At 26.8% G+C, this 24,861-nt stretch overlaps 1 protein-coding gene across 2 annotated transcripts in view; it reads left to right on the forward strand.

Moving 5' to 3' along the window:
- The first annotated feature begins 4,657 nt into the window (after positions 1-4,657).
- LOC135922962 (minor histocompatibility antigen H13-like) overlaps positions 4,658-24,861 on the forward strand; it is a 29,585-nt gene continuing 9,381 nt past the window's right edge. The window contains exons 1-4 of one of the 2 annotated variants that reach the window (XM_065457518.1): positions 4,658-4,873; positions 4,914-5,012; positions 5,052-5,134; positions 5,182-5,372. In XM_065457518.1, the coding sequence (XP_065313590.1) occupies positions 4,694-4,873; positions 4,914-5,012; positions 5,052-5,134; positions 5,182-5,372 (553 nt within the window). In that variant the 5' untranslated portion in view covers positions 4,658-4,693. The remainder of the gene's footprint in view (positions 4,874-4,913; positions 5,013-5,051; positions 5,135-5,181; positions 5,373-24,861) is intronic. The other variant, XM_065457519.1, reaches the window with a different exon arrangement.

A 24,861-nucleotide genomic window follows, 5' to 3' on the forward strand; every position in this document is an offset into this window, starting at 1 on the left:
AATGTTAGTCTTGGATGCTTGGATATTTTTTCCATGTTAAATTTAGTCTTATGTTATTCTTTTTATAAAGTAATATATTTTACCTGTTGACTAATTGGTAAATCAGATATTTCCTCTTCATTAATTGTAAATTTAATATCTCTGGGCTTGATTTTAAAACTATTAGAAAAGGTGGGCTTGAGAAAATCTTTTTAAATATATCTTGGATGCTTGGATATTTTATCCAGTTTAACCTATATTGGGATTTTTATTATTATATGTTCGTCTTGGATGCTTGGATATTTTTTCCAGATATTGTAGGGTAGAACCTATATTAGGATTTTTTAATGTTAAATGTTAGTCTTATGTTATAAATTTAATATCTCTGGGCTTGATTTCAAAATTATTAGGGAAGGTGGGCTTGAGAAAATCTTTTTAAATACTAAGATCTTGGATGCTTGGATATTTTATCCAGATATTGTAGGCTTGAACCTATATTGGGATTTTTTAATGTTAAAGGTTAGTCTTGGATGCTTGGATATTTTTTCCACATATTGTAGGCTTGAACCTATATTGGGATTTTTTAATGTTAAATGTTAGTCTTATTTAATATCTCTGGGCTTGGTTTCAAAATTATTAGGGAAGGTGGGTTAGATAAATTCTTTTTAAATATTAAGATCTTGGAAGCTTTTTTCTTGAACCTATATTGGGATTTTTTAATGTTAAATGTTAGTCTTGGATGCTTGGATATTTTTCCCATGTTAAATGTTAGTCTTATGTTATTCTTTTTATAAAGTAATATATTTTGCCTGTTGACTAATTGGTAAATCAGATATTTCCTCTTCATTAATTATAAATTTAATATCTCTGGGCTTGATTTCAAAATTATTAGGGAAGGTGGGCTGAGAAAATCTTTTTAAATATTAAGATCTTGGATGCTTGGATATTTTATCCAGTTTAACCTATATTGGGATTTTTATTATTAAATGTTCGTCTTGGATGCTTGGATATTTTTTCTAGATATTGTAGGGTAGAACCTATATTAGGATTTTTTAATGTTAAATGTTAGTCTTATGTTATAAATTTAATATCTCTGGGCTTGATTTCAAAATTACTAGGGAAGGTGGGCTTGAGAAAATCTATTTAAATATTAAGATCTTGGATGCTTGAATCATTACATTTATCATGTTACTTTTTAACTTTTAGAATATCATAATAGACTTGATTAGTCCCCAAAAAATTTTATTTGATGATAGCCCTCCAACTTATTAGAAATATGCATCTAATATTGACCCTTCTACCGGTTTTACATTATTTTAATGTTTGTTTAATTTCAACAATAGTATATTTATATTTTTGCCTGATTTCTTTATTTGTCTAGGCTAACCCTAATCCCTCACATTGCTACCAAACATGATGAATCTTTTATTAAAAATAAGCAAAGAAAAATATGGCGATTCAACAACCGCCTTACCCGTTCTAGAGTTACTGGTGGCCAAGATAATAAGGCACTGTGAACTACTCTGGAGGTTTATTTTGTTTTTTATCTAATGTTTTATATCTATATGTTTATTTTATACACCCAGTTGCCTCCAAATGATATTTCTACCACCACTACCACAATCCCTATGCCACCTCTGCCTAATTTTTAACAAATAAAAGCATTTAATTCCACTATCATTTACCTCATTAGGAGTTATTATAAATAATACTTTATCCGATTCTCTGAGGAACTTTCATGAATATTTAGAGAGATGTTCAAACGTGAATGTGTAGTGCGGCCAATTTTATTAACATTATTAATGGGAAAATATGCGGTAGTTTTGTCATTGCCTTTATAACAATACTAACGACCGTTTTATGGTTGAGTTGACAATGTCGTTCATGATTCTATTTTAGAGGGGGATGCCAAAACTGACACTTTGGCAGAAATATCATTTTGCGTTCTTCTTTTATCAGTAGCCCAAGGCCTCAGCTTTATCAGGACGCAATGGGTGTTGTACACTGCTTAGGTAATCCGTCATTATTCATTACTTTCACCTACAACCCTAAATGGGATGATATTATACATTAATTTTTTCTTCTGCAGACGACTGAAAGGATTTGTTCTTAATTTTACCAGACACACAGAGTAATAATTATTCCTCATCATTTTTTAAAAAAATTACCTAAATTTATATGGCAAGAAAAACAAATTTCTTAAAAAATATATAAATAAATTGCATATAAGTTTCATTAGTATTGAATGGCATTTTTGTAATTTAAATAAATAGCATTTTTTCGTACTTAAAAGATATAGATAGCCCTTATCAAATTTTTTGATAAAAGGAGTTAACCCACTAATTGGTAAATCCGAGATTTCCCCTTTATGTGTTGATAAATTTTTAAAAATTTAACTATCTCCGGGTTTGGGAAATAGTTTTGAAACTTAATATGGGATGGATTGGGCTTGAAAAATATTCCTCAAGATTAATATTTGCTTGCACCTGACTTGGGAATATCTTATACAAATTATTATGGGCCGAGCTAGGAAAAAATTTTCAAAATTATTATGGGTTGAGCTAGGCTTGAGAATTTTTTTTATAAATAATAAGGTCTTGAACGGGTGGAAATTTTTTCCAAATATTATGAGCTTGGACCTGGCTTGAAATTTTTAAATGTTAAATGTTAGTCTTATGTAACCAGTAATATATTTACAAAGAATTTTGGTATTGGGTACAAGCTCATTTAAATAGATGCTTGGACTTGACCTAAATGGGGAGGGGGGGGTTTAAAAATTATATAAATTGGATATGATTTTTAAATAAAAGGTAACATCTTTCTAAAAAAACGAATAAAATTCTCATACTCCGTCATTTTTGACGGACTATCTACTAGTTTGTTTAAATTATAAAATAATATCATACTAAGTAAATTCTAACAATTTATTTTTTATAATGCTTATTGATTTTTATACTTTTTTTGTACTATGATCAAGGTTATAATTATATTTTGATTTTAAAAATTTATAAAATGCTTTTAAAAATAAATTCCATTTAAAAATTAATTAAGACTGTTGGTATTTTATTGAGTAAATGTATAAAATATTAATGATGATATGAAAAATTTGTAATATTTTGTAAAAAATATATATTTAATGTATTACTTTGATATCCAATACTCATGAATATTGTAGTAATATAATGTTATAATGAAAATATTATGTACATTTATAATTATTTTCACTAATGACAGCTACTTGAGTAATAATGCTTAATGATTTTTATACATTTTTTGTACTATTGGAAAAAATTCCAGGCATCCAAGATCTTAATAATTTAAAAAAATATTCTCAAGCCCACCTCAATCCCTAATAATTTTGAAAATCAAGCTAATATTAATTTTGAGAAATTTTTTAAGCCTAGTCCAACCCATAATAATTTTGAAAAAATTTTCCCAAGCCTGGAGATATTAAATTTATAATTAATGAATGGTAAATCTCTGATTTACCAGTTAATCTATGAGTTATTACTATTCTGCGACAATATTACAAACGTACATGAAAACATAATATTATAAAAAAAGACTAAAATGGAAAATACACAAAGAATCATGACAAAATTAGGTCTGCCCTAATATTATTATAAGAAATAACAAATATTACCTCGTATTATTGGAGATAACTCCAAAAATTAAGTTATGGAGAAAAAATCTCTGATGTACAAGTTAAATTGAATTTCTATATAAAATATTAATAATTTGTAATATTTTGTAAATAGATATATTTAATGTATTACTTTGACATCCAATGTAAAATTTTGTAATGAAAAATTATGAGTATTTAAGGTTTTAATATGTCATCCTACAGTTGCATAGAAAATTTAAGTTATAGGATCATCTGTTTGTTTAGAAGAAAAATATAATAAATAATAAGTTGTAATATTTTGTAAATAGATATATTTAATGTAATGTTTTGATATCCAATACTTGCAAAGGGTGTAAAATTTTGTGATGATAAATTATAAGAATATTTAAGGTTTTAATATGGCATCCTACAGTTGCATAGAAAACTTAAGTTATAGGATCATCTGTTTGTATAGAAAAAAAATAAAATATAAATAAATAAGTACCGATGACATGACGTCACGATGACGTAGTGAGGACATCGGTAAATAATAATATAAATGTAATAAAGATGAAACATCCACCATCAAAATTATTTGGTTAAGAATGAAAAGATAATATTTAAAGATCCAAAATAAATGGTATAACATTAAATGATAAGATAGATTATAAAAATTTACCCCTTGTTTGTGCTATTATTTTTCTATGCCTATTGATGGAAAACATTTGTGTTGATGACAATATCATTGGTTGGTGCTTAGTGATGAAAATTGGATGGAGTTCAAGTTTAAATAAATGAAAAGATGCATCGAATCGACATCATCTTTAAAACTAGATATAAGAAAAAAAACGCTCTTTTGCCTGAATATTTTTTTTCCCAAACTTTTCACTAATCTTAGCGAACAGTTTCAAATTTGCCTATGTGGGGCATGTAATATTTTTGTAACATCATATTTTCTTGACTGATCATTTTAAGAATAAAATTAACTCAAGTAAAATCAAACAAAAAAAATGACCAATCATAACTTTAACTCGTTTCGATATTAATCATGGTTGTTTATAAACCACGTGGGTATATTGACGTTTCTAAATTTACGATCAAGTTACTAAAATGACAGAAAATAATAGTTTTTCATATTCAAATGTTACCAATGCAATCGGGAATAACACCATAAAGTTTGAAGCAAAACCAATGGGAATATTGATAGCTGATCTTAGTTTATTGTTCATGGCAATCCTGCCCATTTTCTGGGGTGCTTTAAAATCAGTGTCATATCACAAAAAGCAAAGAGTATACTTTATTTTTTTTAAAATATACTACAAATTTTAAGGAATCTGGCGAACCCGCTGAGTATTTATCACACAAGGATGCAGCGATATTTCCATTAACAGCTAGTGCAACATTATTGGGATTATATATATTTTTTAAAGTGACTAATTTGTTAAATTTTATAAATATATGATCATAGGTTTTTTCTAAAAACTATATTAATCTTTTAGTTACTGGTTATTTTTTTTTACTAGGAGTTATAGCCTTATCACATGTTAAAAGGTATATATATTTATAAATATATTTATATAGTTTTAATTTTTACTCAGTGGTTTACTTTCATTATTTTTGAAACCATCATTTCCAAATTTTCATTATCAAATACTATTAAAGGGCTCACCTAAACCTTTTGAAAATGAAGTTAATCACTCAACTGAAAAGGATGATACACAAACCACTTCAATAGATAATACATACAATAACCCCAAAAATAATACAGAAAAACCAAAAAAAGAGACAAGTTTTATATAAATTAATATAATTAATGCCAAAGCTCCCCTGTTCCACATATTTTTAGAATAAAAGGCCTGTTTTATTTTATATGTTTTAAAAACTAGACCAATTTTTAAGCCTAGCCAGAACCCATTTTTAAATTTTAGTCATTTTATAGCCTGGGTTTGATTTTTAATATTTTAATAATTTAGTTCCTTTTTATAATATTTTTGAGGAAAATTGAAAATAGGATAATTGAATGTTAAATGATAGATTATTTATATAATATCAAATTATTAAAATTAGCCCTTCCCTGTTTTTCAATTTTTTTTTGTTCATCTTGAATTATTAAAATTATTCCATTTTATGAGTAGAGCCTTAGACTACAAAACATATTTTAATTAATTTCTAAACCAGGCCATGCCAAAAAATTTTAATTGACATTGGTGTTAGAAACTTAATGGGGAAGCACTATTTTGGTTTTTTATATAAATTTTATTAAAGGTATTTAAGTTCACACATTTCACTATTATGGCACATTTTTTCAAGAATAATTTTAGGTTTTTTTATAAAATTTTTGAATTATAGTCACTATTTAAAAAAATTATCAATTTTTACTTATTTTTATTTAAAAATTGTTTATAGTGATATATTGTATATAAATTTAGGGGATAGGGGGTGGGTGTAGTGGGAAATTTATATTAACTTATAGTGATATTTATCTGAACAGCAAAATTTCATAAGGGGATGGGTATAATTAACACATTTCTATAAAATTACATTTAACAAATATATCTTGATTCCAGAGAAATGATCATTTCAAATGAATAAAAGAAGAGAAAACATTATTTTTTTCAAATTATTTTCTACATTTTTTTAAAGGCAATTTAAAAAAAGGATTTATCCCAAGCCTCTGTTTAAAAAAAAATACTTCAGACCAGACTTTGGGCCAATTTGTACTAAGTCTACTAATTTAAAACTGATTCCACTTTTTAAACTATTTAAACTGCCTAAATTTGATTAAATCATATATTAATGATAAAATAATATAGTTAGCATGTCCAAGACTAATCTGACTTATATAATGGAATCATTTATTTATTACAGATATGCATGAATATTGAATATTTCAGGCCAATACTTTTTATTTTTTTTTACCATACCAAATTATTCAACCATTGATCAACCTATGCATTGCATTAAAAAAAATAATTATTTTGTAAACTTATTAAATATTTTTATAATTTATTATATAAATTGTTAATTTTATAATTTAGATTTGGATAACATTACAAATGTTATGTTTTACATTTGATTTTATTTCAGCATTGGTGGACTTGTACAAATATTCAGTGTGGCAACATTGATAATTTAAGAAGAAAAATGAATATTATTTTATTGTTTGATACATTTATAATATTCTAAAAAATAAATTTGATAAATAAAATAAATGGTTAAGTGGGGTATTGTTATTGGCAAAAATAGTTGTATCCATGTCTGTGAACCCTCTTTCTAAAAAAATGGGTTTGGGTTTTAGGAAAAATATCTTATCAGGTTCAGGGTTTGGAGACCAGGAAAATAATATTATATTTCTATTTAAAAAAATTTTTGGTCAGCTTATTGCATGCCTTAATGGCCAGGTTGCATTTTTTGCTAATAGTTATCTTACACTTTTCTATATTCCATTAATGGTGGCTCTTATTTCCTATATATAATTTTTTCGATTTTCTAAATATTTATTACCCACGATTACCCTATTATGATATCCTGGCAATATCAATTCAATATCTTAACAGACTTTCAAGCCATAATCTTTACTATATTTGGTACTTTAACCATTACATGTATATCAAAATGATCAAGAAAATAATTTTATTTGGTCTACGAAATTTTTTAAACATGATTTTTTTATTAATAATCTTTAAAAGAATATGAATTACTTTAAGAATTTATGAAATTTTTAAAGCAGATAAAAGAAAAAAAATTTGACAGGTTTACAAGATAAATCTGATTTATGTGTAGCAACTTCTGCATCTTTTCTGTTTTGAATCTTTAATCATAGATTCCCTTCTATGGAACAAGATACCCACTATGTTAAAATTATCTACGGAATTCTTCTCTGTATTCTTTACTGATAGTACTTCATTGAAGACAATGTAATTGGAAGAACAATCCATATATGCATATTCAATTAATTTTTTAAAGAAAAAATAATTAATCTCTTTTCCATTAACAAATTTCATAATTTTATCTAAAAAAATATATAATTGGTTAACCATTATATATTTAAAAATCTTTTATCCCAATTATCCTAGCAGACATGCTGAGTATAATATTAATTATAAAATGTGTCAATATTTTATGCTTTTTTATTCCAAATTGGGAGGGGGTATGGTAGACATAATTTTTTTTGGTCTTTATTAATACTTTTATAAAGATATAGCCTATCTAAATATACCAATTAAAATTTTTTAATAAAATCATGAATAGATAAAATTTTAGTTTAGAATCAATATACCATAAATAGTCTATGTTAACTGTTTACTATTCATTTATCAGTATCAATTTCTCTTATAATTTTATTCAAAAAAAAATTGAGTAGGGGAAATGTGCCATGAATGGCCATGTTTTTGTTTTTTTGAAAAAAAGCTATTAAATTTAGGTTTAACCAAACAAATTTTATATCAATGTAGAGTCTAATTATTAATCTTTAAAAAATTTGAATCAAAGCTCTATCTATAATACTAGTGTTGTTAATCGACTGAGTCGAGTCGACTTAGTCGAAAACTGAGTCTAAGTTTTGGGTCGAAAAAATCGACCCAAACTGACTTGAGTTATGAACTTGAGTCGTGAACTCAAGTCGTGAACTCAAGTCGACTCAAGTCGTGAACACAAATCGACTCAAGTCGTGAACTCAAGTCTATATACTTGAGTCGAGTAGAGGACGAATATTTTCATAAACTTGAGTTGTCGACTAGAGGACGAATATTTCAAATTAATTATTAATAATTAAGATTTGTTCTGTTTTTTACATTTTTTTATTTTAGACTTCCAACTTGAGATTTAAATAGGAATTATATACTTAGTCAGAGGACGAATAGTTCTATGAACTTGATTCGACTAGAGGACGAATATTTCAAATTAGTTTTTATATATTAAGATATTTGTTCTGTTTTTTACATTTATTTACTTTAGACTTCCAACTTGAGTTATGAATACAAAATATATACTTGAGTCGACTAGAGGACGAATAGTTATACTTATATGAACGTGAGTCGACTAGAGGACGAATATTTCAAATTTTATTAATTAAGATATTTGTGATCTATTTTTTACATTTATATACTTTAGACTTTCAACTTGACCATGAATACGAAATATATAATTGAGTCGACCAGAGGACGAATATTTCATATTAGTTATTATTAATTAATTAATTTATTTGTTCTGTTTTTATAAAGGATAATTATAATGACCAATATTGTTTGATAGCTGTTTTAATTTTTCACCTATTATAATAAGCTTAAAATTTTAATGTAATGTGTAGATACACATGGTATATGTACCTGGACCACCTGCTAAAACACAGTTTTTAGGTAAGAAAGCAAACCTACTCAGACCTAACTGTATATCGTTATGAGTCTCTCTAAAGTGAATGAAAAGTTCTTTAATATTACATAAAATTGGCCTTTTCTGCACTTGATATTTTCCTATTTACATATAAAATTATTTTTGCCTGCATAAGTAGTGTTGTTAATTGGTTGGTTGTGTAGAGCCCAGACCCGGGGTTTGGGTCTAAAATATCGACAAAACCAGCTCTGAGCACGAACCCCAGCACAGACCCGGCTTTCAGACCCAAGGTCCAGATCCGGATAGATGGCACAAAGGTTTAGACATCTATTATCGAAAACTCGATGCTTAGACAATTGTTTTCTGGTTAAAATATTGATTTAGCCGTTTTTAAAAATCGGCTCAAAAAGAGCCGTTTAACAACACTAATGGAAATCCTGTTCACATTATTTAATAAATATATATTTTATTATATCATTGAAAACGAACTCCCTTTTTTGCTTAAAAATACAGGTAAAGCATTATAGGTAAACCGAATGTTAAAGACTCAATTTGGCGCCAATTTTTATTATTTTTTGATACCCCTTTAGAGAATATTTTTACACTTACAATATGATCTATAATTAGTTTTTGAGATATAAGCATTTTAAAAATTTTACAGATTTGAGCCCCTATATCTCAAGAACCAGGTGTTATAGCGAGCTAAAATAAACGGCTTTCTCATTTATTTACCCTTATAAATAATTCCAGAAAAAAATGAAATTAAGGCGTGGATAAAACTTAATTTTAACTATTTTATATAATTATTTTTACTTTTTGCAAACTCATGTCTGATACATTTTTTATATTTTTTATTTATTTTATAAACAGACAAAGTTAGATCATGTTTTTTTTTCAAATAATATTTTATTTTTTGTTTATAAATTTTTTTATGTACATGATGAGAATTTATTTTTTTAGGTATAGAAATTAAAATATAAATCATTTTTGGTTTTTGCTATTGTATTATTTTTTTATAATATTTTTTATTTAGAAAAAAAACTTTTCTATAATTCAAAGATTCAAACATTAATAAATCTGAGAAGTAATTATGGTCTGATCAACAAATTCTTGAATAATATAAGAGATATAGTGATGTTTTGGACGGCCTGATTAAGATTTTAGCCAAATTAATATTATGCAAGATTGGAGATTTGGCAAATAGAGGTAAAAACCTTTCTGCCATGTATGTTTAAAATCTACAGGCTTACAAAATAAAATTTTGGTTATAATCTTAATTGGGCCGTTCAACAATGCTAATATAAAACAGCTAAAAATTTATTATTAATACTTTCTAATTTTCGTGAAGAGCTTAAATTCGAGCATAAATTTATTTGATTAAAATTATTCCTCAATAATTTAAAAGAGATATAGAACTTAGCTAAAAAGTTATCTAATATTTTTTAATTTTCAAGAAGACTCTTATTTAGGACACAAATTATTTCTTCTGCTTAATTAATATTTCCTCAATAAAAAAAGTTTTTAAATTTAATATTCTTATTAAAAATTTTTTACATAAAAAAATAAAAAATTCTTTAATCTCCTACAAAAATACGAATCAAATCAAATATTTACATAGAATCGAATAATTATATTATTCGTATTAGTACGAATTAAATAATTCCTTATTCGTATCCGTTCGAATAATGAAAACATTATTTGATTTGATTCATCGAATATTCGATGCCAAAAATTAAATTCTTCAAAAATATATTCAAAAAGGATATTAAAATTTAATAAGTGATTTATAGATGTTAAAAAAAAATTAAAAACTTTTCAAGGAACTTTTAAATACTTAAGAATCATGTCAAATATTTTTGGTTTGAATATTTCTGAATAATTTGGAATATTTAATTACGAATAATTTCTAATATTTATAAATTATTTCAAATAATAAGAATAATTCGATCGAATAATAAATAGATAAAAAAAAATATTCCACAGATAAGTCTAGGCCTTCTATAACCTTTACCTCTCCTTAATAAAATTACTAAAGTTTGAACCGTGATATAAAGAGGAATCTTATTTTAAAAAGCGTTCTACGCGCGTTTCGTTTTATTTCTTTTTAATTTTATTGTTATTTATTAATTTTCAATGTTGTTATTGACCTTATGAAATAGGTTATGTTTAACAAGGTATCAATCGATAGCTAATCAAAAGATCTATTCAACTGGAGGTCAATCTCTCCCCCGTAATGGGCGAGTCTAGGTCTGGGGGATCAGGAATATTTTTATAAACAAATTATCTATATGGGTATCAAATAAAAGCTAATTTAAATATCTTTTGACTCTAAGCATTCATTCTTGGTCTTGATGAGTATGACTTGGTCTGGGGGGTGGGTGAAGAGGGGGGGGGGGTAAAAAAATAAGTTTTTTTGATATGGGTATTAAATAAAAGTTAATTTTAATATCTTTTGACTCTAAGCATTCATTATTGGTCTTGATGGGTATGACTTGGTCTGGGGGGTGGGTGAAGGGGGGGGGTATAAAATAAGTTTTTTTGATATGGGTATCAAATAAAAGCTAATTTAAATATCTTTTGACTCTAAGCATTCATTCTTGGTCTTGATGGGTATGACTTGGTCTGGGGGGTAGATGAAGAAGGGGGGGTTAAAAAATAAGTTTTTTTGATATGGGTATCAAATAAAAGGTAATTAAAATATGTTTTTATAATAATAATAATAATAATAATCACTTTAAGCGTGTGGGTCTAAGTCTTGGGGGGTCAGGAATATTTTTAAAAACATAAAAATCGATATGGATATCAAATAAGCGAATTTAAATATCTTTTGACTGAAAACATTCATTCTTGGTCTTGATTTGTATGACTTCGTCTAACATTAAATTTATATATTATAGAAATTTTAGAAAAATTCTGACGTCCTAAGCCCTAGACCCGACCATTTACTTTTATTTAATATTATAGTCTTAAGAGGTTTCATTTATATTATATTTGATTTTTTAACCCTCCCTACTCCGGACTAGTGTTGTTAAAAAGCCGAGTTTTATCGGCTCCGACCTCGAGGTCATAGCCAAAAAATTTGCTCAGGCTCAAGCCGGCTCAGGAGTTGGCTAAAGCCGGCTCAAGAGTTGGCTCGAGTCTTATTTTAAGCCAAAATTTATTTATTTAAATATGTTAAAACAATATAATATATATTTATTTTTTTTAAACATAATAATTTATATATTATAAAAATAGTTTATTGATTTGATGTTTTTTTAATAAAAAAAATAATATGCTGCTATTGTTGTATTGTAATATTATTTTTTTTTGTTACAATTTATTAGTGATTTTCATGCGCTAAAATTTTTAAATATGAATTTTAAATTTTCATTTGATAAATTTTTTGGAGAATTTTCTTATAAACAATCTTTGAGGTGAAATCTTTTATGTTTTTTTAATATCTTTGTAAAATTATTTATTTTTTTGTATATTTAAATAGGTGGTTTTTTCTAAATAATTTTTAAAAATATTTATATTAAACTTTCTTATGTTATTTTAGGCCTGTCCAGGATTACATACTATAACTATATATTCAGGGCTGGCTCGTCCATCTTTCAATCGTTTGAGTTGATTATTGATATTTCTATCTTCAATATCAACAAATATTTTAACTTATAATAATATATATACATTTTGCTCCTTTTGGAAAATCCTCTCGTTGAGCCACATGAATGGCCTCCAGAACTCTTAGGTAACTCACATGCTTATTTTTAACTATAAATATAAGTATATTTAAAAATTCTTCCACTCCAGTCTTGTAATTTTTAATGGATATTTTTAATATTTTAGTTTTTAAAATAACTTATACATTTTAAAAAATATTAAAAATACAATACATCTGGGATTAATTTTTCTTTAATGCCGCTACGTCTATTTGTTATATAATTGAATTAAATAAAGAATGCATATATTTATAAACTGCAGTTATAACCTAGTGTCGTAAACGCTCATTTTCAGGTGATTTTTAAAAACGGCTAACTCAATTTATCCAGTAAAATATTACGCAATCCGGAAAATTTTGCTCAAAAATTTTAAATTTATATAAAATCGGGCTGGGCGGAATGATTATTTATATTTCGGGTCGGACTTTTCGAAACATTAAAAAACTCATTCCGGATAGGATATATTTTTAAAAAAATGGGCCGAGCTTGGCTTATTATCATTAAGTTGTATCAAATTGAGATCTATATTGTAAAAATATTTCAAGAAACAAAGCACTAATATTTTTGAATTTAAAAAATATTTTAAATTTATATAAAATCGGGCTGGGCGGAAAAATTATTTATATATTGGGTCGGACTTTTCGAAACAAATTAAAAAACTCATTCCGGATAGGATATATTTTTAAAAAAAAATGCGCCGAGCTTGGTTTATTATCATTAAGTTGTGTCAAATTGAGATCTATATTGTAAAAATATTTCAAGAAACAAAGCACTAATATTCAATTTAAAAAATATTTTTTTCCAAGAAAAAAATTTTAAATTTATATAAAATCTATCTGGGCGGAAAAATTATTTATATATAGGGTCGGACTTTTGGAAACAAATTAAAAAACTCATTCCGGATAGGATATATTTTAAAAAAAAATAAGCCGAGCTTGGCTTATTATCATTAAGTTGTGTCAAATTAAGATCTATATTCTAAAAATATTTCAAGAAACAAAGCACTAATATTTTTGAATTTAAAAAATATTTTAAATTTATATAAAATCGGGCTGGGCGGAAAAATTATTTATATATTGGGTCGGACTTTTCGAAACAAATTAAAAAACTCATTCCGGATAGGATATATTTTTAAAAAAAAATGCGCCGAGCTTGGTTTATTATCATTAAGTTGTGTCAAATTGAGATCTATATTGTAAAAATATTTCAAGAAACAAAGCACTAATATTCAATTTAAAAAATATTTTTTTCCAAGAAAAAAATTTTAAATTTATATAAAATCTATCTGGGCGGAAAAATTATTTATATATAGGGTCGGACTTTTGGAAACAAATTAAAAAACTCATTCCGGATAGGATATATTTTAAAAAAAAATAAGCCGAGCTTGGCTTATTATCATTAAGTTGTGTCAAATTAAGATCTATATTCTAAAAATATTTCAAGAAACAAAGCACTAATATTTTTGAATTTAAAAAATATTTTAAATTTATATAAAATCGGGCTGGGCGGAAAAATTATTTATATATTGGGTCGGACTTTTCGAAACAAATTAAAAAACTCATTCCGGATAGGATATATTTTTAAAAAAAAATGCGCCGAGCTTGGTTTATTATCATTAAGTTGTGTCAAATTGAGATCTATATTGTAAAAATATTTCAAGAAACAAAGCACTAATATTCAATTTAAAAAATATTTTTTTCCAAGAAAAAAATTTTAAATTTATATAAAATCTATCTGGGCGGAAAAATTATTTATATATAGGGTCGGACTTTTGGAAACAAATTAAAAAACTCATTCCGGATAGGATATATTTTAAAAAAAAATAAGCCGAGCTTGGCTTATTATCATTAAGTTGTGTCAAATTAAGATCTATATTCTAAAAATATTTCAAGAAACAAAGCACTAATATTTTTCAATTTAAAAAATATTTTTTTCCAATAAAAAATTTTTAAATTTATATAAAATCGGGCTGGGCGGAAAAATTATTTATATATTGGGTCGGACTTTTTGAAACAAATTAAAAAACTCATTCCGGATAAGGTATATCTAAATATTTTTTAAGAAATACTGGCCAACAAATGGCTCTGCAGCTATCGGATATAATAATTAATATTAAAATAAACCACATTTAAAAATTTATAAACAATACTTAATAATATTAATAAAAACCACCTTAATGTTTAATAAATATTTACATCAAATTCTATGAAAAAATAAAGAAATAAAATGTTGAGTCAATAAAGGATATTTAAAAGAAAAATATTATTTCTATTTTAATTTCTATTCTATAGGTCCGTGAAGTTGGCCGAACAATTGGAAGCACTAACGATGAATTATATATCATTTTTTAGTGCTTCGTTAGTGCTTGTTAGTGCTTCAATCCGTTTAGTAGCCGAATTTAAGGAAAAAAAGTTATAAGCAAAAATAAAAATTTGTGCCAACTTCACGCTTAAAAGTCGATTGGAAGCACTAACGATGAAATATATATCATTCTTTAGTGCTTCGTAAGTAGAGGTTAGTGCTTCAATCCGGATAGTAGCCGAATTTAAGGGAAAAAAGTTATTCGCGAAAAAAATAAAAATAAACAAATATTGGCGACTTGCCAAAACAAAAACTATAATAGTACAAAACATCCGGTTTTCGCCATTATTTAGTGCTTAATTAGTAAATTTTAATTCCGTAATTTTTATGGTTAACCGCCTTATAAAAAAAAAGATATTAGGTATATAAAAATTATGACGTCACGATTTAAGCGTGAAGTTGGCCGAACTTTTGGAAGCACTGATGAAATGTATATCATTCTTTAGTGCTTCGTTTGTAGAGGTTAGTGCTTCAATCCGGATAGTAGCCGAATTTAAGGGAAAAAAGTTATTCGTGAAAAAAACAAATATTGGCGAATTGCCAAAACAAAAACTATAATAGTACAAAACATCCGGTTTTCGCCATTATTTAGTGCTTAATTAGTGTATTTAAATTCCGTAATTTATTTTTTTAACCGTCATATGAAAAAATTATAACACGCTAAAGAAATTTTTAGAGGTCAAATTTCGGCAGTAGAGGTTAGTGCTTCAATCAGTTCCGTAGCCGAATTTAAGAATAAAAAGTTATTCACGAAAAAAACAAAAATAAACAAATAATGGCGACGTGCCAAAACAAAAACTATAGGAGTACTAAACATCCGCTTTTCGCCATTATTTAGTGCTTAATTAGTATATTTAAATTCCGTAATTTATTTTGTTAACCGTCATATGAAAAAATTGTAACACGCTAAAGAAATTTTTAGAGGTCAAATTTCGGCTGGAAAATTATGAAAGCACTAACGATGAAACTTATATCATTCTTTAGCGCTTCGTTAGTAGAGGTTAGTGCTTCAATCAGTTTCGTAGCCGAATTTAAGAATAAAAAGTTATTAGCAAAATAAAAACTATGACGTCACGATTTAGGCGTGAAGTTGGCCGAACTTTTGGAAGCACTAACGATGAAACTTATATCATTCTTTAGTGCTTCGTTAGTAGAGGTTAGTGCTTCTATCAGTTCCGTAGCCGAATTTAAGAATAAAAAGTTATTCACGAAAAAAACAAAAATAAACAAATAATGGCGACGTGCCAAAACAAAAACTATAGGAGTACTAAACATCCGGTTTTCGCCATTATTTAGTGCTTAATTAGTGTATTTAAATTCCGTAATTTATTTTGTTAACCGTCATATGAAAAAATTGTAACACGCTAAAGAAATTTTTAGAGGTCAAATTTCGGCTGGAAAATTATGAAAGCACTAACGATGAAACTTATGTCATTCTTTAGTGCTTCGTTAGTAGAGGTTAGTGCTTCAATCTTTTCCGTAGCCCAATTTAAGAATAAAAAGTTTTTTGCGAAAAAAAGAAATAATGGCGACGTGCCAAAACAAAAACTATAATAGTACTAAACATCCGGTTTTCACCATTATTTAGTGTTTAATTAGTATTTTTAAATTCTGTAATTTATTTTGTTAACCGTCATATGAAAATATTGTAACACGCAAAAGAAATTTTTAGAGGTCAAATTTCGGCTAGAAAATTATGAAAGCACTAACGATGAAACATATCATTCTTTAGTGCTTCGTTAGTAGAGGTTAGTGCTTCAATCAGTTCCGTAGCCGAATTTAAGAATAAAAAGTTATTCACGAAAAAAACAAAAATAAACAAATAATGGCGACGTGCCAAAACAAAAACTATAGGAGTACTAAACATCCGGTTTTCGCCATTATTTAGTGCTTAATTAGTGTATTTAATATCCGTTTAATTTTGTTAACCGTTATATGAAAAAATTGTAAAACGCTAAAGAAAAAACCTTTATGGCACAGTTATAAATAATATTTAATTTTTTAATACATATAATGCAATATAATTTTATTTGAATTGTATATGATAATTTTCAATTCATTTAAAATATCAAATAAATAATATATATGTTTTTAGGATTGAAGAATGTTTTTATCTTGGGAGGAGCTTATCAAATCAAATGATTTTACACGACCCCTAAATAAATTATGGCATTTGTGACAACAGAAATTGTGAATTGAAAATTATCCTATACAATTCAAATAAAATTATATTGCATTATATGTATTAAAAAATTAAATATTATTTATAGCTATGCCATAAAGATTTTTTAAACTATATTCCTATTATATTCGTATTTGTTTATATTTGTTATATAGAATGTTTTATTGATTATAAGCTTATTTTCGCTAATTGCTGCTTTATTCGTTGAAAATTATATCATACATTTTTTATAATTTTTTCCTTCTTTATTCTTCCATCAATATTTTAGTTATAATATTCGAATAAAAATATAACTCTCTTATTCTACAATCTATTTATATTATCGAGTAACAGTTTTCCAATAAAAAGATATAACGCTTGAGGATTATATTTTCGACCACTAAGTGGAGTTGGACTTGCATTTTTATTAATAACTTCTTTAGTTGTTTTGATAATTTCTAGAGAAGAGTTTGAATACAATTATTCATATCTATCTATAGAAACATAATCAATTTGATTTCTTAAGATTCTAAAGAGGTGTCAGAAAATTTGAATTATTGATATGCTATAATGAATCAGGGTAACTATCAGAATTTCTGCATAATTATATTGATAATAATGAGATCTAAATGTAAAGTTTCATCATTAGTGCTTTCATAATTTTCCAGCCGAAATTTGACCTCTAAAAATTTGTTTAGCGTGTTACAATTTTTTCATATGACGGTTATCAAAATAAATTGCGGAATTTAAATACACTAATTAAGCACTAAATAATGGCGAAAACCGGATGTTTAGTACTCCTATAGTTTTTGTTTTGGCACGTCGCCATTATTTCTTTTTTTCGCAAATAACTTTTGATTTTTAAATTCGGCTACAAAACTGATTGAAGCACTAACCTCTACTAACGAAGCACTAAAGAATGATATAAGTTTCATCGTTAGTGCTTTCATAATTTTCCAGCCGAAATTTGACCTCTAAAAATTTCTTTAGCGTGTTACAATTTTTTCATATGACGGTTAACAAAATAAATTGCGGAATTTAAATATACTAATTAAACACTAAATAATGGCGAAAACCGGATGTTTAGTGCTATTATAGTTTTTGTTTTGGCAATTCGCCAATATTTGTTTATTTTTGTTTTTTCGCGAATAACTTTTTTTCCTTAAATTCGGCTACTATCCGGATTGAAGCACTAACCTCTACAAACGAAGCACTAAAGAATAATATAAGTTTCATCGTTAGTGCTTCCAAAAGTTCGGCCAACTTCACGCTTAAATCGTGACGTCATAATTTTTATATACCTAATATCTTTTTTTTTATAAGGCGGTTAACCATAAAAATTACGGAATTAAAATTTACTAATTAAGCACTAAATAATGGTGAAAACCGGATGTTTTGTACTATTATAGTTTTTGTTTTGGCAAGTCGCCAATATTTGTTTATTTTTATTTTTTTCGCGAATAACATTTTCCCCTTAAATTCGGCTACTATCCGGATTGAAGCACTAACCTCTACTTACGAAGCACTAAAGAATGATATATATTTCATCGTTAGTGCTTCCAATCGACTTTTAAGCGTGAAGTTGGCACAAATTTTTATTTTTGCTTATAACTTTTTTTCCTTACATTCGGCTACTAAACGGATTGAAGCACTAACGAAGCACTAAAAAATGATATATAATTCATCGTAGTGCTTCCAATTGTTCGGCCAACTTCACGGACCTCTATTCTATACCTAAAAAATAAAATATGTACAAAAAAATATTAAAAAAACAGGATGTATGTAACTTTGCCTTTTTATTATAAAATTTATTTTTTAAAATAATAATAATTTCTTTTTATTTGTAATTGTATGTTTAATTTATTTTTTTCATTTATAAAATAATAATTGAAAATATAAGATAAAAATGCTATAAAAAACAAATTATATTAAATAAAAAATAAAAAGAATCAGTGCAGACTTTGCAAAAAAACAAAAATTGGTAGGAGAATGGAGTAATCTGGTGAAAATTTTATATGCTGTTATATAAAATTTAACTAATAAATATATTTTTGGTATCGCGTAATTACAGAGAAAGCATTACAGAAAAAACAATTATAGAGAAACTTTTACAGAGAAAATAATTATAGAGAATGTCGTTTATAGAGATTTATTTTACAGAGAATGATTTTATAGAGAATTTTTTTTAAAGAATTTTGGAATGATTATTTTATAAAAAATGTTAATTTTTTTTTATAAATTTGTGTAATTATTACTTAGGTAGGGTGCGCCTGCGCATACATAGGGGAAAAAAATACACTATTTGTATTAATGTTACATATTATAATTACCTTATATAAGAGAATAATTGGGTATTTTTTATTGTAATGAAATGAAAGGTTATTAATCAAACAATTGTTAAATTTTTTTATAGATGTTGAGGAATTTATCAACATTCTCAAACAAAGTAGGGCCAATTAATGGGAATTAATTGAATATATGTTTAATCATTAATTAGGTTTTTATTAAAATCTTATGATACTATTAAAAATATAATATTTTATTATATAAATTAACCTTCATGCAATTTTATCTTCATAATATACATTTAATAACTTTAAAAAAAATTATTGCTGATATTAAAGTAAATTACAACCTATATATCCTTATACACCAGAGTTGTTATGATACTTTTCATATTTATCTAGATACATGGTCTAAAAAGCTTAATATACCAAGATTTATAAATACAATTTTTTATTTTAATCATGTAAGATGAGTGTAAAATATCAAAATAAAATTTATTCAGTTTGATATTTTATATATAAAAGAAAATTTATTTATTAAAACAGTTTTCTATATCAAATCCTAAATTATGCTATTATTTTTTTTTTTTACATGATATTTTATTTCTAAAGATAATATTGGCTGAGAGATAGTAAAATAAATTGCAAGGGTCCTAGGAAAAACATTCAATACCTTACAGTTATATTATTACATCACTGATTTAAAATCAATGAAAGGCTTCAAATTACGGCTAAACCGTTTAACAACACTAATAAGTCAAGAAACCAGCTTGGGTCAACCGTTTAACAACACTAATCACAAATAAATTTATTATTGGCTTAAAAGTAGGCTTGAGTCAACTCTTGAGTCTGAGTCAAATTTTCGATTCAAAATTTGACTGAGTTTAAGGATAAGCTGGCATGGCAGCCAAGAATCCGGCTTGGCTCAGCCGTTTAACAACACTAGTAAGCCAAGAAGCGGGTTTGGATCAGCCGTTTAGCAACACTAATCACAAATAAATAAATTTCGGCTTGAGCTAAAGGCTTGAGCCAACTCCTGAGCCGGCTTGAGTCTGAGTCTAATTTTCGGCTCAAAAACTGGCTGAGTTTAGGGCTAAGCCGGCTTGACTCAGTTTTTTAACAACACTACTCCGGACCTAATCCAACCCATTAAGAGACCAAGAGTGAATACTAATATTTTAGTAGAAAAATATTTTAATTAGCTTCTATTTAATAGTCCCATTTTTATGTTGATAAAAATATTCCTGATCCCCCAAGACCTAGACCAGCCCGCTTAAAGTGATTATTATTATATTACAATAAAAAAATATTTTAATTACCTTTTATTTGATAACCATATCAAATAAATTATTTTTTTTAACACCCCCCCCCCTCCCCCTTTCCATCCATTTTCCAGACCAAGTCATACCCATCAAGACCAAGAATAAATGCTTTCAGCCAAAAGAAATTTAAATTAGCTTTTATTTGATACCCATATCGATATTTTATGTTGATAAAAATATTCCTGACCCCTCAAAACCTATACCCGCCCCCTTTAAGTGATTATTATTATTATAATAAAAAGATATTCTAATTACCTTTTATTTGATGCCCATATCAAAAAAACTTATTTTTTACACCTCCCCCCCTCTTCATCCACCCCCAGACCAAGTCATACCCATCAAGACCAAGAATGAATGTTTTCAGTCAAAAGAAATTTAAATTAGCTTTTATTTGATACCCATATCGATTTTTATGTTTATAAAAATATTCCTGACCCCCCAAGACATAGACCCACCCGCTTAAAGTGATTATCATTAATACAATAAAAAAATATTTTAATTACCTTTTATTTGATACCCATATCAAAAAAACTTATTTTTTACCCCCCCCCTCTTCATCCACCCCCCAGACCAACTCATACCCATCAAGACCAAGAATGAATGCTTAGAGTCAAAAGATATTTAAATTAGCTTTTATTTGATACCCATATCAAAAAAACTTATTTTTTACCCCCCCCCCCTTCACCCACCCCCCAGACCAAGTCATACCATCATCATCAAGATCAAGAATGAATGCTTTGAGTCAAAAGATATTTAAATTAAATTAGCTTTTATTTTACAAAAAAGAAGATTTAAAATTCTTATAGCAAATTTTGCTTAAAATTTGGGCTTGAAAATCATTAATTAATTGTAATTGTAACAAACAAAAATATACACAAACACAATAATACAATACAATACTAATTCTAAATACTCGTCCTCTAGTTGACTTAAATTCACGACTCAAGTTGAAAACTCATGTTCTCGAAAAGATGAAAGCTAAAAGGAAAAAAAAATATTTCATATTTATAATAAAATTCTTAAATAATATATTGTCTAATTAAGTTTATTAACATCATAAATTTATAAATTGATGAATGATGAAATTATTAATATATATAATCATTTTAACATGTAATTAAGATAATAATTTATAAATTGAATATATAGTGGTTAATTTATATTGAAATAAGAATGTTTAACAAAAAGATAATTAAGATATTAATTTATAAATACACTTAATGGATGATGATAAATTTAGATGTTAATACTAATTAAATTAGTGTATAATTAAATTTTTATACACCTAAAAAATGAAGAAATATATAAGATAGGTCTTTTGCAAGTATTTCATATTGTAATATTTCATATTTAAAATAAAATTCTTAAATAATATATTACGGCCAGTTAACACATAGTATATGGCCAGTCAATAGTAAAACACATAGCCTCATCGCTCATAAAGTATTATATAGTGTTGTTAAAAAGTCGAGTTCACCCGACTCCGACTCAGGGTGGTAAGCTCTTTCACTATTTAATCTAATTTATATTTGTATTTCTGATCGATTTCATTTGTATCGTTCACTGGTGTATCGCTATCGAGGCCAATCAATATCGATCTATTCCAATCCTGATCTCCCACTGGAGTATCAATCCCGATGGATCTCCCACCGGAGTATCGTTATCAAGTCCATTGTATTGATAGTTGAGCTTGAGCGACCCCCGAGTTCACCATCATCCTAGCTCTGGCCAATCCCACCGGAGTATTCCTTACACCGAATTATCAAATCAACAGATATCCCAATCCTGATCTCCCACTGGAGTATCAATCCCGATGGATCTCCCACCGGAGTATCGTTATCAAGTCTATTGTATTGGTAGACATTGTGCTTGAGCGGCCCCCGAGGTCACCATCCCCATCATCCTAGCGCTGGCCAAGAAATCGTTATCATCTGACCCACGAATTCAGCTGGCCGTTTTTTTGGGTTTATTGGACCAATATCCTAGCACCCGGCTATCCAAGCCTGTCGGTGAACGGGGTGGCATTTCTCGGCTCAGAAATATATTATATTATATGTCTAAAGCCATCCTTCATCGAAGTAAAATCCGAAAATTTTTAGTTTCTTACCAGGATTGAACCTGGGACCTTCGGTTTACAAGCATACATCACACACCACTGGGCCACCCCGGCGATAATAAATATGAAATATTACAATTAGAAATACTTGTAAAAGACCTATGTTAATATTTCTTCGTTTTTAGGTAATAAAAATTTAATTATACACTAATTTAATTAGTATAAACTAGTGTTGAACGCGTTCGTAAACGAAGTTCGTTTTTTTGAAAAAAGGTGATGAACGGCGTTCCTTTTTTTTGACGAACTTTGAACGTGAACGCGTTCCTTTTCTTTGATGAACGCGTTCAATTTTACGTTCGTTCAATTTTAAAAACACTTTTTATTTTTATTTATTTGAAAAATTAATATTAATCCGCATTTTTTAACAAAAAAGTCTTATATTTTTATTTATTTGAAAAATTAATATTTAATCCAATTTTTTAACAAAAAAGTCTTATATTTTTTAATCAGCTGTTTTTACTTTTTCCTCTTTCATATTGCAATTAACGTACCATAACGTGCTACTGCTAGAGAAGATAAGATTAAAGTTTATTAATTGCATGGATATAAATATTTCATCATCGATTCTGAAAATCAAAATTCAATATTAGTAGAATTAGAATTACCATGGCCCAAATATCATAAATATTTCACTGTTTTAAAATAAAAGGTAATTCAATAGTTTTTAGTATAGCTAACGCTGTATTAACTGCCAAGCGTTCATGCCTATCAGATGAAAATTTTGAAAAGCAATTATTATTAAAAATTAATAAGAAAATTTTTTTATAAATTTATTTTTTTATCGCTCTATAATATTGTATTTATAATTATATTATCAAAATAAAACTATTATTTTTTATCATGGCTTATATATTGTGTTGAAAAATATAAGGCATTTATTTATATTAAATTAAATTTTAAAAAAAATTTATCATAAAATTTTGAACGCGTTCCTTTTTTTGAATTTGAACGTGAACGCGTTCGATTTTTGTCAATGAACGTTGAACGCGAACGCGTTCGATTTTTTTAAAAATGTTTACAGCACTAGTATAAACTAGTGCTGTAAACGTTGCTACAAAAAAGAAGCGCGTTGTTACGTCTTAAAAAAGGAACGCGACAGAAAAGGAACGCACGTTATTGACTATTAAAAAAAGTAATATGGGCTACTCATTACTTAAAAAATTAAATATATACAAAAAAATATTTATTTTTTTCCTTCAATATAATATAAATAAAACTACACAAAAATAATATATTATATATTTCTTAAACCTCACTTTCTCTCAATTCTAAAATATTTTTTTTCATTCTAAATTCTAACAAATCTTGTAATCTTAAAATAAATGTCATGTCACACGATTTTTAATTTTCAAATCCTTTTATTATTTATCACCATCATCAAAATATATTTTTTTTACAATTAAATTGTATACAATCATTTAAAACAAATATTTTCCCAAGATTTTTTAAAATATTTTTTCTTCTACCACTCAACAATAAGCAATATTATTGATTGACGGATATAATAAAAATATTGATAAGATAACATCTTTTTATAACAATTTTTTATTTATTTTTAGCAACAATATATTTTCAAAATTTTGATCAAACAAACAAGAGCGCTTAGTGCTTAACAGAGCTTTCGCTATGCTAATCACACGTTCATTTGGTGCAGTGGATGGGAGAGTTGTATTATATTTAATAAATAAAAATTTTAATTCGAGGAATTTATTAAAAATATTTAAAGAATTATCTTTATTTTGAAAAAAGCTTAATCGATCATCTTTACGAGGATCTTCATTCACTTCCTCATCAAAAAATTTATCTTTATCAGAAAATATTCTGATATGTGTGTTGGGTAAAGGAATTAAGTCTGCTCCTTTTTTTATCAAGATATTTTCTTAAACTGCAAATAAATTCTAGCATTCATCCTTTGTTGACCTATAATATTATCCAGGGCCAATCCCATTTAAATAGCAGGTGAATTTTTGCGGATAGTATTCATCTTATAGATGTGTT

This window comes from Gordionus sp. m RMFG-2023, chromosome 1 (genome assembly GCF_954871325.1).
Source record: "Gordionus sp. m RMFG-2023 chromosome 1, tfGorSpeb1-WG-v2, whole genome shotgun sequence".
NCBI lineage: Eukaryota > Metazoa > Nematomorpha > Gordioida > Chordodea > Parachordodidae > Gordionus > Gordionus sp. m RMFG-2023.